Below are 17,155 nucleotides of genomic sequence, written 5' to 3'. Positions count from 1 at the left end.
TTTGCTCCTAAGCCTCCCCTCATTTCACAGGCGCTGCCAAATTCAGCTAGTGTCTTTCAAATTTCGTGTGTGTGTGTTTTGGGACAAAAGAGGCCCCCGCTCCCCAGTAGGGATAGCTCAGAGCGGCAGAAAAGGAGAGGAAAAAGGGGGGAGGAAGGGGCAAGAGGGAGTGGAAGGAGGGGTTCCTTTTCGCCCAGCTGCATCCAAACCATCCAGCCCCCTCTGTGCTTGTACCGGAGGGGTGGGGCAGAAAGGGGCTCACTGCGGGACCCTCTCCTACCCCTCATACAGCTCCAGAGTCCCCACACGGTCCGCACCTGGACCAACCCATTTGCCTAATTATGAATGAGGAGATCCAGGCCGTGTCCGAGCGCTCCGCAGCCCAAGCCGCTACCGGGCCGAGACAATACGCCCCACTCAGAGAGGCCTTCGAAAGCAAACGATCGAACTGTAAGCAGGGGGAGACATAAAAGCCAAAGAAAAGAGAGAAAGAAAGGGGGCTAGGCCACAGCTCCAACTTGGGGTCACAACCACAGTGTGCCATGAAACACCTGCTCCTGTACAGATTTGCTAATTACAGGGGAGACAGCTGGCCCCTCGGAGCTCACACATAATGCTGTTAGTATTTTGGAGTAAGGATTACTGGTTTGGGACTCTGTATTTTACAGTGTCAACTATTTTAGTCGGAGTCGGCTGCTGATTCAGGAAACAATTTACAGTTTTACTCGGCTTCTGTCCACGCACTAATTCCCCTCTTTATTTACAGTGCACACCTCAGAGAAATGCCTGTTGACTGGAGCTCCTTCTTTTGTCCTATATTGTTCAGAGAATGTGGCCAAATGACCACACGAGACAATAAAGCGCGGCTAAGGTGGCTTTGAAACAAGTCCATTGGGGAGACGGATATCGAGAACTAGCCAACTGGAAGAATTCCAAGGCTTTCGGCCTCACAAATTAAATCAGTGCTTTAAGCCAACCGAGGAACCACATGCTTTTCAAGTGCCACGAGGAGCAAGCATTACTAAATCTTTTCAACAAACTGCAGTGACCAAAGTGTAATCAATGGCTCCTGGAAAAGAGATTTTACTAATACACAACTTTCACCTATCTCTGAACAATGAATCCGATAACAAGTCACCAGTTGCTGTAAATAAATCATGTAGTGTCCAATCCCTTTTTAGGATCAATCTGGTTTATAAGACTTTAAGGTATAAGACTGAAAAAAAGGGCCATTCTTTGTTCTTTGTTAGTGTTACAAGGCTACAACCAATCTGTTCACATTTTCATTTTGCTAAAATATCTGTTTTGGACCAATTATATCAAAACCACAATCACAGTAAATCTGACAGGCTGAATTCACCTTCACATCAGCTCCCGAAATTTCAAAGTATGATTAAAATCCTATTTTAGATCAAGATGATTGTAAGGTGCAATGAAAGTTCTAGTTTTTTTTTACTTCTAATATCAACATTGACTTTCTAGGTCAGTCAGGTGCAGATTGGGTACCTCAACAATCATCTTCTTTCCTTCCATATAAACCCACTTCATGGTAAAATAAAAATTTGAATAATAAAATGTTCACATTACTGTCTACCTCTGCCTACACTGTGATTCATGAATGAAAAACAGCAGCAGTCCAAAAAACTGAAAATGCAAGGTACTATACTTCTCTTATAAACAAAACTTTTATAAAATATATATGCATATATATATATAAAAGAAAAACTTAAAAATATTTCTTATACTTTTTAGTAAAGCAAGCAGTGCCTTCTAAAATATCTGCTTGATTGTTTTTAAATTTTCTGAAAAACAAAAATGTGTATTATAATAATAATAATCATAATAACAGGAAATAATTATTGAACAAACACTGACAAAACTAATGATAAAAACTGATGTGGTTCCTTAAGAGAATATTCGGATGGCCTGTGTGACCTGGGTGTGGCACACTGGGCACTCCGGGTGGTTGAGCTCACAGATTCGGATGGCACACTCCATGCAGAAGAGGTTATGGCCACAGGGCACCAAGGCAGCCGTCACTTTGCTTTCAAAGCAGGTCATGCAGTCCCGCACAGTGGCCGGTGGCGAGTCCGGCACTGGCAGACGGCCTGGGAAACCCTCTCCGGCTGAGGTGGGCTCGCTGTGGGCGCGGCGGGCCTGGGCATGAGGTGAACCGGATACGGGCACAATGCTGGTGACTGAAGAGTTGTTGGTTCCTCCACCTCCGCAGGGCTCGGGAAGGCCAGGGGAGAGTCTGGTCAGAGGGAGCGGGAGGCCTCCGAAGCTCTTGGAGCGCTGCTGGGCATAGAAGGCCACCTGTTTGGGGTAGTCAGGGTCGCCCCAGCTCTGGGTACCATCTGATCCAAAATAGGAGCAAGGCTTCTCTCCAGAGCTGGAGAAGTTGCTCTTGTTGTAGATTCCCCCTCCCTCACCTCCTCCTCCCCCTCCCCCTCCAACCATGGCATCTGAGAAGTTCTGGCGGTAGCTGCTGGTGAGGGGCTTGCGCTGGCCCCCCTGCAGCCCCCACACCTGCTGTAGCCGGCTCTCCAGACCACCGCTGCTGCCCGCTGGGCTGCTTCCACCATTCGGCCCCAGACAGTCGTTCTCATTATTGTGGTCATGCAAGCCTCCTGTTCGGAAGGCGATGTGTGCTTCTATCTCCTCGCGGGCCCGCTCGGCGTTGCTCGGTGACCCTGTGATCTCAAACACCGGGTCGCGGTCTCGACTCGGGGTGACGATGTAAGTACAGGTTTGCTGCTGGATGCGTTTGATGGTGGAGCCTTTCGGCCCCACGACCAGCCCCACGACACGGTATGGCACTCTCACCTGAATGGTGGTCTGACCTGGCAAAGGTGTGGGTGGGGAGCCGCTAAAGGACACTCCTAGCTTGTTGCGGGATGCTCGGAGCATGGAGAAGTGCTCTGCAGCAGAGATGATTTCACGGCGGGCCAGTGCAACATCCTCCTTCCGGCCAGTGATTAAGAACACAGGCTCCTCTCCTCTAACGGGGGTTTTGATGTAGGTGTTGGTCTTGGCCCGCAGGGCTTTGATCTTGCAACCTGCAGAGACACCAACAAACATTTCAAAATAGGTAAATATGATCAGTTGAATCTTGTGATTCACGAATCGAGTGAAACGGCTACAAGTGTCATAAACCTGATCTAACAGAAATCTTCAGCTCTCCTTTGTTGGGGGTAAATTCAGATTTATGTTGCAGGTTTTCCCGGCGAAGGAAACAAGGAGTAATTGCGTTGATTTATGAGGTTTCCAGCATCTTCGCATTAGTGTAGTTATTCAGTATAACCATTTATTAGCTCTAAATCAGGCTCACTTATCTTACTAAGAGATACATGGATGGTGCAGAGCTATTGGCAGGGTAGGCATGTCTGATTTGGTGGCTTTACAAGCTGAAGCAGATGCAATACGTTTGCTGGTGAGCAATCACTGTCTGACCTCTCCTTGAACTTACCAGACTATACAGTCAACCCAGATGGGATTCATTTTTGGGCCATTTATGGCTCCATATTTGTCGTGGTTATGATCAGTTAGCACTAGTTTACTCTTTTGAGTGCTTTTAAGGCAGGGCCTCGATGTGAGGGAGTGAAAGTTAATGTTATTTCATGATAAATTACCGGGCATTGTAACGGGACAGAACAGGACATAGGGTAAATCAGTCATTACTTCAGAGGATTTTCAGGTAGCTTTGAGGTCAAGAGGAACATGGAAAGAAAGGACAAAGTTATTCTGTTTGTGTTACAGCCTGTGAGGCAGCAGGCATTCCTCGGGTCAGTTTTCATTCAGAAACTCAGGCAGCTTCCTCATTAAGACTTCCACATCTATTGATTTTAATATGCCTTTCTCATCTCGGCAGTGTCTTAAAGAGGCCGGTCTGTCTCTTCGGACAAGCAAGAATCATCAGGCATCTACTCAGTGAACAAATCTGAGCTCATCTTTCCCGACTCCAGGTGCCTCACATCACACAGCGCATCATTGCATTACGTATCTGAAAATCACAGCAGCGGGTATCAAAAGCTTTGAAAGACACCCTAAGTTGAAGGCGTATGTCACTCTAATGCTAGTAAATGGGCCCACTTTGTTCAGGAACACTTACTTCTCAGGGACCAGAAGGATAGTGGTACTGAAGATTTAGTATTGCTCATACCTACAATCTGAACATGCCCATTGTGGCCATTGCCTGGTATTAGCTAATAGACCTGTCCGTGCCACGCGGGATCAAAGAGCTATTGCCACATTCCTTTTCTGGGACTACATCGCACCTTTCAATTAATCCAAATTTATGTCTCAATTAAAGAATTATCTGTAAACATAATAGGCACAGATTAATTAATCACAGCCAGAAATTAAGGTCACCGGAGACAAATTTATTCTGAGCTGTTAAAATGTGGCGTAAGAGGTGCCTGCGATTCAAAACAAAGCCTGAGGAGCTTCAGAGGAAGGTACAAGAGCATCCTCGAAATCAATGCCCCTGACTCTGACAGGAGAAAACAATCATATCCAACCCTTTCTTCATGACAGGATGTTCTGTTTGCCAGATCCACCATGCAGGCTGTGATGCGCGGCGCTGAGGAGAAGGGGGTGTGTTCGCATTGCCAGCTAACGAAGGGCCAGAATCAAAAGCAGCTCGACTCAAAATCCACCAAAATCAGCACTTCTTCGCGGTCAAGGCAAAGGGGCCTTCTCGCTGCACTTGTGCTCGCTGGATCCACCCTACGGCTGTCTTCTGTTACCCCATTAAAATTCAAAACTTACACTTCAGAGAGAAAGAACAGGAGCCGCAATGGGAGACAAGGGGCACTCAGCAGCAAAAACTGAATCCACATTACTCGAAAAAGGGGCGAACAGGTACAAGAAAAAGGTATTTGAACTTCTCTGACTGAAACCTTTGACATTTTTTAAGACCTGTTTGTTTTTGTTGCATGATAAATGAGGATTTTGCCTATGCTACCTCACCCACCCTGCAGTCTTTGTACTTCTCTCTGTACACCCGCCCATTCCTCCCTCTCTCCTGACACACAACCATGTGGCATTGAGAGTGTGCAGTGGAGTGGGGCTCATGAGGAGCCCCTTGTGCTGAGCTCCAAGGCGTGACTCCCATTCAGCTTTTTTAGATGCTATACTGCCCTTCCGTCCCCGTCCTTGTTTCCCCCTGCCCCTCTCACCCCTCGGTTCATCACAACAGCTAACAATGGGTGCCGCCACATCAACACCACCAGCAAGCAGAAGAAAGAAGTCAAAAAAATCTACTTCTGGGCTCCCTGCTTCCAACCAACTTCAAGCTCATTTGTACAGAAATATTCAACTTGCATGGAGTGAAAAATTACTCAACAGCAGCAAATCAGCACAAAAACAGAATATTCTGTTTTTAAAGGATTCCCACCTCCTGGTGCAACTTCTAGCTGAGTCACCCTTTAAGGCCATCCCGTGTGCCAAGCAGCAACACTATCTTAATGCGCCCCTCCCCTCATCCCCCGACTTTCACACCTTTGTTTGACAGCTGCTGTCATTCAACTTCAGCTCTTTGTCCCATAAATTACCTCAAACTGCACGAAAAACGTGCAGAATCTGTAATACGTCTTGAATTGAACTTTCCAACTCCCTCATTTGAAAAAAAACAAGTGGACCACGCTGGCTCTATTGTCCAATTGTGTCACTGGGGCAGTGCGCAACATAAACAACGAGCTGAATAAATTTGGGAAGAGGAAAAACATCTTCCACTACTGAGACCAAATCTGCACATTTGGGTATTTTCCTAGCTATCGACTCAAAGTGAAAGACATTCCTCTCCTCGCCAGCCGCACGTTGCCTTTTTGAACAGTCTGGCGCGTCTCAGACGACAAAGGAAGCAAGTGCTCTCCGTGCTCCAGTGTGTGTCTGTGCGCTGACATTGATGGCGTGGATGTAGAATAATTCGCCCAGTAGGGAACGGGGCTCTCTCTCTCGTGCCTCTGTGCAAATTCACTAAAAAGCAAAATAAACACAAAGCGGGAGCGAACGACTTGTTTCAATGCACGAGCCTTATGATGAGTACACGGGAACTTGCAACATTGGAGCAGAAAAAGTGGGAGGCTGATGTCTCGGGGGAGTACAAAAAACACGCGAGCACACACACACCACTCCCTTTTCTTTGTCAAATAACACCAGGTAACAGTTAGAGAACAAAAAACAAAGCGCACAGGAAACCACGGCGGGGATAATGCAGCACTGCTAGCGGGATAAAAGCACAAGTTTGATGGGGAATAATTTGCAAGCCAGCGGTTTACCTTGTCTCCCCACTATTTCGGCCACATGTTCAGAGCTGGGCACTGGGACGCATTCTGTTATGTTGCAGCCTCGTCCTTTCGTCTCACTTGAGGAGCTCTCGTACAGGGCGCACAACTTGCTCTTCCCTTGCAGAATCGCCGTGTCCCCGCCACCTCCGACGCTGTTCGTGTGGTTGTGGTGGTTGTTGTTATTGTTACTCCGATCCTGTACTCCTGTTGTTGGGGCTCCGCCGCCGTCCTCGCCTTCCCCGAGCCCCAGCAGAGACAACTGGCCCAGCGCGACCCTGAGGGCACGGGAGTCGTCTTCCTCCTCATCGGGCGGCACAAGGAGACCTTCGCTTCCGAAGCCGGAGCCGGCCAGATCCCCGCCGTAGCCCCCATTTTTCTCCATGATCCCTGCTAGAACCAGCAGGCTAGGCATGGCTAACAAAAGAGTGTGTGAGACAAAGACAGGGGAAAGAGACTGGAGAAACAGCACCCGTGCCGCCTCCTCCTCCTCGCCCCCTCCTCCTTCCAATTCCCCCCTTTGCGCTAGTCCCTCCCATAGACCGGCCCCCCTCTCTCTCTATCCGCCAGACTTTCAGTACAGTAGTCTCTCTCCGAGCTTCAGGCAAACGGGACACAAGGCCGTCTGCACGATAGATGGGGCGGGCGATGTGTTGCTCCACCCAGTCTGGTTTACACAGCTCCCCTCCTCGCCGAGACAAAACGAGCCGCCCTCCCGTTGTACCATTCCGTCTCAGGTTCCCGAGCCTGTGGCATCTCAAATCCAGCTTCCACCAGTCACCTATAGAAAAGGAGAAAACACCTCATCGTTCAGCTCCTGCACCGCACTCCTCGCTCAGAGCTGCGGAGCTGCAGTGTAGCCTGAAAACCGCATTTCTGCGACTTATGTAAGAACAGGCATCCAGGATGTAAACAGTTGCGTATCAAAAGGTGCAAGTACAGTGCGCACATGGTCCTCTGCTGCTGCTGAAAAGATGATGTCAACTTTAATGTTTAGGGATAAAAACGAGCAGCTTGTGCATATTATGTGTTGGGATTGTGGACCATCTTGACAGGATTTTTTGGGAGTAAAGGAGTTAGTGGTATTTTTTGGAGGGGGTCCGCCCACCTCCATGTAGCCGTGCTTTGCGGCAGGTCACCGCGTTGTTGTCTCCGGCGCCGTTGCGCATGAGGATGTTATGTATAGGAGGGAAAGAGAGTGTCTGGAGGGGGGGCGGAGGGGGCTGTATACGAGGAGGAGAAGAGAAAGGGAGTTGTCAGACAGGCGTTGCAGACCCTATGCAGCGGGGGAACATCAGAAAAGCCCTCGCACATTTCCCGTTAAAAAAAAAAACACACACACGAGGGTTTTGCAGCAGCACCGGTGAACAAAGAACCGCGCCGTTCGTTTCGCGCACAGACTCCCCAAGATGTCCTCGACAGAAGCCACGCCTGACAGCATGGTTGTAGTACAACACAAAGACTCAAACTGCAGCAATACAAACCCATTAATGTTAAACTTAATTAAAAAAAAAATTATTTAACGCAATGCATTACGAGATTTTTTTTTTCTTTTTGGAGATTTTTTCGGTTCCAAACAGGAAGCAAAGTACCTGCAACTTCCATTCATTCTCAATAAAATCTGGGAATTTACAACAAATAAATACTATGAGACAAAAAAAAGTTTTCTCATATGATACAGGGATTTTATAACTGAGTTGTAAATTATTCCTACACATGGGTCACCAGCTTAAATACTGCTTTGAGGAAACATTGGAGCTGGTATAGAGATTGCAATGAGCAGCGACTGATGTCCATGTTTTCAGCATCCTCAAAGTGTCAGCCTAACTCCAGCTTAGCCTGTCGTTACCATCTGTGTATATGTATGTTGTGATGTGCACAGAGTGTGTGTTGCGTAAGACGTGTACCTGATGGCAAGTCAAACTCTGGGGATGTTTACTCTCAGAAAAAAACGTAACATGCTTCACTTGAAAATGAAGCGAGCATGTTGAGGGAAACACTGAACTTTCCTTCCACTGCTGAATTACTAAATTTCTTTTAATTCTCTTCTGCTTTGTGTTCCCAGGGGAGGTGTTGATTTCACTCTTTAGGTTACTTGTGCATTAAATTCAGGTTATTACCCTCCATCATATGTGGTGTTTCCCACACTGTAAAAACACAAACACACACCATCCTCCATTTGGGCTTATATGACAGCCTGTGCGTGGCATGTGACTCTTCGCAAGGATTTAGCATGAATATTTTAGCATTTCTAGTGAGAACGCCTTCTGCTTTTAATAACACGTAGAACGGAGCAACAATATCGTCACACATTTCCCAAACATCACGTCTTAGAACAGCAACAATGTAAAAGATGTGATAAAATGCTACCAGGGAGATAGAGCAGGTGTATTTACATGCATAATCAAAGTCTAGACGCGCTCTCTGGGTGCCAATCAGGACGAGGTTTGTTCCCCGAGGGTGTGTTGCAGATGAGGACTCACAGGGAGACTCCTGCTATGAGTCCAGGATTAAAAAATCCTCTCTCCACCCAATAACATGGATAAAGAAGCAGAGAGCAGGACGAGAGCAGGGTGGCGTGATGCATGAAGGACCAGAGGGTGGGCCCAGGGGGGTGTGTACCCAAACTCCCCACCCCACCCAGAGGAGAGGAGAGGGTGGGATGGGGACGAGCGCCACACAAGGACCAGACTCTTAGTGGTGCACAGAGTGTGCCAGTGTGTCCGAGAGGTCGCCTGGCTCCATTAAAAGGGGTCTGCTGGGAGTCCACAGCCCCAATCAATAGATCTGGGATCAAGTTTCGACACACCCCTCTCTGCTCTGATGTGTGAGTTTGGTGTGGCCCGTTGGAGGCATGATGGGTGATGCTGGTGTGACCTTTGTGACCCTGAACTAAACCTTCTCCGGCTCTGAATGGACCCCAGCAGGTCTGGTTTTCATTCAGACCTCTGCCTGTAGCTGGGGGCTACAATTGTCTTTCGCACACTCGTGTCTCTCTGTGCATGTGTGTGTGTGTTGGCTACAGGATACTTGTGAAGCCCAGAGTGCTGAGGTCATGTTACTTGCACATAAAAAACTCAATGATCTTGACCATCTGGCCGTCACAGTGGTGCTGTTTTTCCTTTTTTTCCCCCCTGATGAAAGGCTGACTGGCATAGCGGGGACATGCTGTGGTTTACTCTGCTGGAAAAAAAGGCTCGTACCAGCTCGTGCAAATATTGCTCTCACCTATATGGACGGTGTCTTGTCTTTCAAAGGGACAGGCTTAATGGGCTGTAAAGACATGTCTGAGAATCCCTAAAGGACATCCCTTTGACTTCCACGGCCAGATGTCCTTTTCAAGACTTTTCTGGTGCCCCGCTGTCACTTGAATGAGGCTACTGCGAGCACAAAGGGATATGTTGGCCAAGCACCACGTGCTGATGCCTCAGTGAACGGGCTCTCAGGGATGATGTAAGACCTCATGCAAATGATACTACATCCTGTGCTCGTAGGCTGACGGGAGCCCTGATGTCCATCAGCTGAACAAATATTTACTGAAAGTAGAGGACACTTTGTGAGCGAGGGGTTTCCCTCCTGTTTTTTACTTTAATTTGTTTATTTGTTTGCTCATTTTTCCTTTTTATTCATATATTTTTTTCACCTCTGAGGATTTTTGAGCAGCAGCAGCAGCAGCAGCAGACCAGACATAATAATGATACAATAAAACTAAACATAACAAAACAAGCAAACAGTAGTTTATAAAGCAGAGAGAGAAGTTGGAGAAGTCGTGTTGGAGTGCAATTAAAATGTAAAAAGCTCGTCTTACTCAGAGTAGCTGAGTGTTTTTCAGACCTCAAATAAAATCCCCAGCTTCCTCAGTCTTTGTCTGCAGTTGACCACCATGATGGGGCCCAGATAATGACGCCTTCTCGTCCCAGACTCTGGATTAAGTCAGCAAAAATTGCTTCACTGAGCTGCACTTGTATTACAAAATAAGGGGAAGCTCTATGTGTATGGTTTTCTCACAGATTCAAAACCAGACTTTCTTTAAATAATTTAAGACAAGGCTTGACATAGAGACTCTGTGAAGGGATGAGTCATTGCTGCTGATTTCAAAAGGGAAAAAAAAAAAAATAGAAATCAATCTGATTTGGATTTAATTCAGTTCAAATTGAGGTTTTCTTTCCACATCTGAGACTGTATTTGAGGATGCTGATTCCCTCTTTCCATGTGTCTGTGAGCAGTTGAACCCACAAATACACTCTTTAGAAATCCACTGTCTGTCTGTCTGAGTGAGAAAGCTCAAAGTGCTGCCTTATCCACGACTTTGACTGTTATTCAGGGAAACAACTAGCGATTATTTTCATAACTGATCATCCTAAATCTAAAGAAATTAAATTAAAAATGATGTAAAACAGAAAAATTCTCACATTTCAGAAGGTCGAACCAGTGAAATGAATGATTAGTCATCAAAATCACAGTTTGAAACTCATTATTTCAGCTTGACTGTGTATTAAAGTGGACATATTTTAGATATGCAACCAATTCTCTATTATTCTAATGTGCTTCTGAATCATGTTGGTAAAGTTTGTTTGGTTTTAAAAATCTTCTACGTATTTTTATTTAATTATTTTGCGGAGCCTCTCCTTCCTCCTGAAACAAACAAGCCGTTTTGGCACTCAAAGGTCAGACCTTAGCCAGGATTGACCGCATAGCCACATGGGATGGCACATGTGGGGGAGCGGCCGCACTGCACTGTCACTCCAAAGTTGTAGAAAACATGGCTGCTCTAGGGTCGGTTATCCGGCCTTATATGTACGAGCCAGAAACTCCAGGAGGTATCAGGATGGTAAGTTGAAATCTTGACAACGACTTGACCACAAGCTCGTGCAAGAAGGCAGCCTGAGGTGAACGACGGTGAATGACGATTGGTCGATTTCAGCGAAAGCAAGGTTCTACTTAGAAACCTGCAGCTGTTCTGAGCGGCCCGTTTCAGAGGCGACCTTTTCAAATGTGATTCTGGAAAAACACGAAATTTTGCAGTTTGCACTTTTTCACTGTGAACAATAAAAAATGTGAAACCCATGCAAAAAAAGGGGAATATCCATTTAAAAGATATGAACCCTTTAAGGTTTTATTGACACACAGATATTTATGTATTCATTCAGTGATTAACAATTCAATATCATGGATATACGGATCGTCATCTTCAAGATACACCGACCAACATATCATCCCATTGTTATGTAAACATATATAAATGAAGAAAAAGTCGACTTTTCAAATGTCTAAAAGCTCTGAAATAAAATTGTCAAATCATATTTTAGTTGTGAGTTGATATAAATGAAACTGTATTAATTGGGCCCATTATATCGTCTCATAGGCGTTAATCACATCAGGACAGACTAACAAATATCCATCATTTTCCAAAGCTATGACATCATATCTTGTAGTGATGAAACTTGTGATTTACACCTGTACTGCATATGTGAGGATGCTTTCCACTAATCATCCGGTGTGACAAAACATCTCGCCACTTTCTCCATCTTTAAACACTTCTTTTTTTACCTTCCACACACAAGTTCATTGTCTTCTCACTTCGCAGAAACACTCGCATGCAGATGAAGCTGTTGACACACACATGCACACTCTCACCTCGCCCTCTTAACAACAAACACACACATGCACATGCACTGGGATGTTGTGATCGGGAGCGCTGCTGTCAGCTGGGAATATGAGTCAGGTTGAATGACTTCATTGCTTTTTACGGGTATTAGGTCATCTCTCTTCTCACTCTCTTCCTCCACTCCTCATCCCCCCCCCCCCCCCATCTCACCCCACCCCTCCCCCGCCTCTCTAATCACATTGATGCTGTGGAGCCGGTGACACGCCTAGTGATGAGTAAGGCTCACCTCACCGCTCGCTTCCCGTATGCTGGTGATCACACGCACGTCACAGAGAGCTTTGAACTCAGGAGTCCTGCTGGGCCTTCACTTTCTCCTCGGCGTTCACTTCTCATTATGCAGACTGTAACGCAGACGGTCAGCTGATTCAGATATTTGCCTTTACTGTACACACAATGTAAGTCTGCATTTTTTAATCCGCTGCAGGATTAAGTCACAGGATCTGTATCACACTGTCAAATGACTGATCGGGTCACATTAGAATGCTGTCACTGATTCATGATGGCGTGTTAGGATTTAACCCTCTCGCACCTGACTGCAGATTATGAACGCACTTTATAGATGTATTTATATATATTAGGATAAATGCAAAGTAGAGAAGCTCTAAAATCATCAGAAGTTATTGTATACATTTAGGCAAGTGTTACATTTAGACAAATCCTCTTCAACACAGTATTTACATTTTACTCTACTTAAAAACAGTGATGGAAGGCAACTCAATACCAAGTGCGGTACTTTCCTCCTCTATAGTTCAGATAGAAACGCTCTTTCACTTGACGGCTCTGACTTTGTGAATACTTTTAACAGATAAAATATATGATCTGGTTTAAAGTTTTAGTTTAGTTTAAAGCACCTAACAGTATAAAGTACTTAGAATCTGTCTACTTTTGCCAACTACAGCATGAAAATATTGTTGGCACATCAGTGTGTATAATAAACACAGTGGCCTTTCTGCCCCCACTGAGAACTTTTGATACTTCATGTACAATTTGCTTCAAGTAAAAGTTTTTAATTGAGGACTTTTATCTTAAAAGACTTTGTTTACATGGTTGTATTTCTGACATTGTTTAGTAGCAAACTAAGCTAGCTTGAAATGTAGTAATTAGTAGTAGTAACGTCAACGTTAGCAGTCAGTAGTGAGTTTGCAAAAATGACGATGACGGTTATAGCTGGCTCGCGCATCGCCAAAGTGGTTGCCATAGGTTACACATAATGATACGCATAGCGTCACCCCATCCATTAACGGGATTGGCTCCTTAGGTTTGTGACGTCTCAATCTGCCAATCTAAAAACGTGTTGTTCAGCCTGTCCTTGGTACACTGCAGTTTAAAAGCAGACAGGCCCGGCCATGGAGATGACTGCTGATGTTGTCCCTGATATGTCTTGTAGCACATGAAGAACACCACATGGAGATGTTTACAAGGTTAAACACTTGATTTACACTGGAGGGGGGCTTTAAGTAAAGGTTTTGAACACTTCTACCACTGCTTAATAATTCATCTCCAATACATTTCAAAGGGACATTTGGTTCTTTCTGGCTTCGTTTTTATTAAACGGTTAAGATGGGTTAAGAATTTTCATAAGAAACCTAGTACCCTATAGTAACCTAATCAAATTTGACCCACAGTATATAAAGGTTTAAAAAAAAAAAAAAGCCTCTTGTGCTGTTTCAAATACTTGAATCCAGAGCCAATTTCCCATATTGTGGAGAACGAAGTCGCTAAACTAGCCAGAAATGTTGCGTTCAACAGCAGCCTGCAGTGTCAGTGAGCAACAACCTGCAATAATCTGCACAGATCTACAAGCTAACAAACCAGTTTACAGGCTTTCAAATGGAAACAACAATCAGGAAGCCAGTGCAACTGATAAACGTAGTAAACCAGCTGTTCAAGTGTTTTAAATATCATACTTTTTTACTGAATGTTTAACTGATGCAGTTCCTGGAAAGCAGTACGAGCAACATTACACTCGCACAAGTTGAAAAGTCTTTCATAACCAACATAATGCGCTGACTTTGTTGGAGAGTTCTGCAGCAGTTAGTACATCAAAGAGATGTTGTTTTGGATTAAGCGCAGGTGTAATGTGAAAAAGAAGCATTTAACTCTAATTCATTAGCATTGAACTCTAAAGCACCTAATTCTGATACAAAGATCATCATTTCCTGAATGAATGAATAAAACAAAGAAAAACCTCCAGGTATCATCCCGTCCCTGATAACCCCTTTGAATAAATTAAACTACAGTACGTTGAATTGAACTTAATAAATAAAATAAGCTTCAGCGTGACCAGTTACAACATTAAGATGCTGATATTACCTCAAAAGTAGATAACCTTGCACTCTGAATGCATAATGAGCACTTTACCTTTTTTTTTATTGCTTAAGGTCTGAATTGAGATTAAGGAGATTAATCTTTTGGACCACACTGTCAGATACATGTTAACTGTTGAAAACTACACCTTTGGTAAGGAGTTTTTTTGTTGGTTTGGTGGTCCTCACGGGACGCTTCAAAGGTACAGTTTTGCGCCACAGCATGAAAAAACATGTACATCTTTGTGAGTTGGATTATACAATCTTTTCTGAGTTGCACATGACAAACTAATCCTGCCCTGAAGGTGCAGTTTTAGTGCCACGGTAGGCACAATGGCAGCGGGCGGGGGTATTTTCTCGACCCTTTCTCTGAAATCATGATTCCTCTAAATGACCCTCAGCCCTGCTCCATCATTTATGAACATTCTGACTGTAAACAAAGCGTTTACAGCTCAATAGCATAGGTCATGTAAAATTCATGTTCAGCTGTTACATAATGATAAGCATGCCCAGGAAGAGCTCTGTGAGATATCTCCAGCAGCACCCTTCAGTTGTTTTAATTTGTGTGTGTTTTTGTTTGCGTGTAGAACGAGTTTGGGATCACGGGGAATTAAAGTGACTGCACTATTCAACCGGGCCATCTGTACAGCTTGATAGTGGCAGTCATGCTGGTATCGCTGCCTTGAGGAATGGTTGTACGCAATCCTGGCTGCCAGTTTAATTAAATTATCAATTCATGTGAAACTGCGGCTCAGGTCAGTGTATCAGTCCTTGCCAAAAAAAGTGGGGTCCATGGAGTCACAGGGCCCCCCAGGGCTCTCTAGGGGGGCCCCGCGCAAAATGAACACAGCTGAACACAGAGACACGTGTATTGATCCTGATAGCAGGTATCTGAAGTGTGAAGTTAAATGCAAAGAAGACAAAAATGTTATTATAATCTGTGACAAATTTGTTGAGATTTCTGTAGTCCTGAGATTACCCATACTCCAAGGGAAATATTTACATACTTATTTTATAAATTTATTTATTTTATCTAAACCTTTTCTGCTTTCTTTGAAAATCCTCACCAGCTAAAAATAATACAAGCGTTAATTATGGCCGCCAGGTGGCGCCGGTAGGCTGCATTGTAATTAGCAGAGATTGGCAGCTAATCAAGTGTGTTGATTTGCAGGTGGCTGCTGGCTGCTGCCTCGGTTCGGAGGAGTTCCCCCTTCAGCGACTTTTTTCAAAGAAGAAAAACCGACCCAGTGGATAATATCATGATTAACTGAACTGTCGACATTTAGAAAGGTCAATAGTGACCGTGAAAAGCGAGGACATGTTTTAAACGTGCAGAAAAGCTCCATTCCAGTGCAAAGACAGAAGGTAAGATTGTGGAGTGAGGATGTGACGACGCGTAACAATCGTGAAAACGGTGTTTGTTGTGTTTCCGGTTGTTCTTTTTTTAAAGCAGACGGGCACAAAGGCTGCTAAACCGATTCATGAACTCTGTGACCCGTGTTGATCGTTATCATCACCCGCCAGTTTTCATTCAGCGTGTCAGCCGGTGGATGGCGCTTAGCAGCTTCTCAGTGCTTGTGAATGACTGAACGCGTGTCTTTGTGCAGCAGGGGCGACAGGGGGCGCCAGAGAGGCGCAGTGCGAGAGCTGCAGCATTATTCTTGGGGAGAGCAGACTTGGGACACTGGTGGCAAGTAACTGACGTACTTTCACTTGAATTGAGTATTTTAATTTTCTGCTACTTTATACGCCTACTCCACTACACTTCTTATGAAATCATTGCCTCTTTACTTCACTAAACCTGCACACTTTAGTTGTAGGTTGTAGTTGTAGGTTATTAAATTCAATTTAATAATAGAAAATAATGCTTATAAAATTAAAAAGTTAAAACATTATTGTTCACCACATAACAATGTTTCAGTAGCTGAAAATTATCCGTCCTGTATGTGAGTAATCTGTCCCATGAACAGTTTCCTCAATTGCCTCAAGGGATGGTTACTTCCTCATCTTGCTTATTAAAGTCATGAGACAAGCCTCTGATCCTCCCTCTGCAGATGATTTATATCTGTCTGGATCCACCCAAGAAAAGATTACACAGTGTGTCACCCGTCAATATTTATTTTACGTTTCCTGTACTTTATGTAAAATAATAAAATGAATTTGCATAAGACTACAGGCTGCCGTGATCATGTTGAGAATAATTTGCATGGTAAGCAAAACAAAGGCTCACAAAGCAATGATTGTTTGCCATTATAGTCTATGTTATATGGGTAGCAATGGACGGAATATTATACCAACAAAGAACAAACAGTCATATGCATCTTTCAATTATTTCAAAGCTTATGCGGCTCTCGTGGTTATACAGAGATACAGTCACAGTCTTTTATTAATGATTAATGCACATGTGTGAACGATGATCTCTTGAATAGCAGCGATAACACAGAGAGAGCAGCTTTATGATTATAGCTGCTGCACGCTCAAGGACAGTTTATGTCTCTCTGTAAATTAACTCTGAGTGTGTTGGTGTGTCAGATTAAAGGTTAATGCTTCTGTCGAGGGTTAATAACATGATTTTGTCGTATTTTGTTCAACAATTTATAAGTAAGATAAGGCTGAATAAGATGAGCCTTTGTGTGGACAGAAGTGCTTGTCTGGCATTCAAACTGGAATAGATGCACTTTTTATATAAGCTAAGTTGCTTCAATTCTTAAGAGTTCCTTCCCACAGCAAATTGAATTACTTCTACTGAAATTCGTCTCTGTCATTGCTCTCTTTTTCCCCCAGGAGAAAAGCGAGCGTGTCGCTCCTGATGGAGAAATAAAACCTCCAGATTGCACAACGGACACGCCTTGTTCTCTGCTGCCCGCCTGGAATGTCGTGAGGGCAGAAAGAGA

The 17,155-nt window shown here is 44.5% G+C and overlaps 1 protein-coding gene across 1 annotated transcript; it reads right to left on the bottom strand.

Moving 5' to 3' along the window:
• Positions 1–1,808: 1,808 nt before the first annotated feature.
• Positions 1,809–6,702, bottom strand: mex3a (mex-3 RNA binding family member A). Its single transcript, XM_069656878.1, has 2 exons — positions 6,282–6,702; positions 1,809–3,059 (listed from the first exon to the last, which is right to left on the bottom strand). Exons 1-2 carry the CDS (start codon positions 6,700–6,702, stop codon positions 1,906–1,908), a joined length of 1,575 nt encoding a protein of 524 aa, XP_069512979.1. The 3' UTR covers positions 1,809–1,905.
• Between the last annotated feature and the right edge of the window lie 10,453 nt (positions 6,703–17,155).

This window comes from Semicossyphus pulcher, unplaced genomic scaffold (assembly GCF_022749685.1).
Source record: "Semicossyphus pulcher isolate SPU_LCO1_2020_fin unplaced genomic scaffold, fSemPul1.0.p SCAF_9, whole genome shotgun sequence".
NCBI lineage: Eukaryota > Metazoa > Chordata > Actinopteri > Labriformes > Labridae > Semicossyphus > Semicossyphus pulcher.
This window is presented reverse-complemented; position numbering and strand designations above follow the sequence as displayed.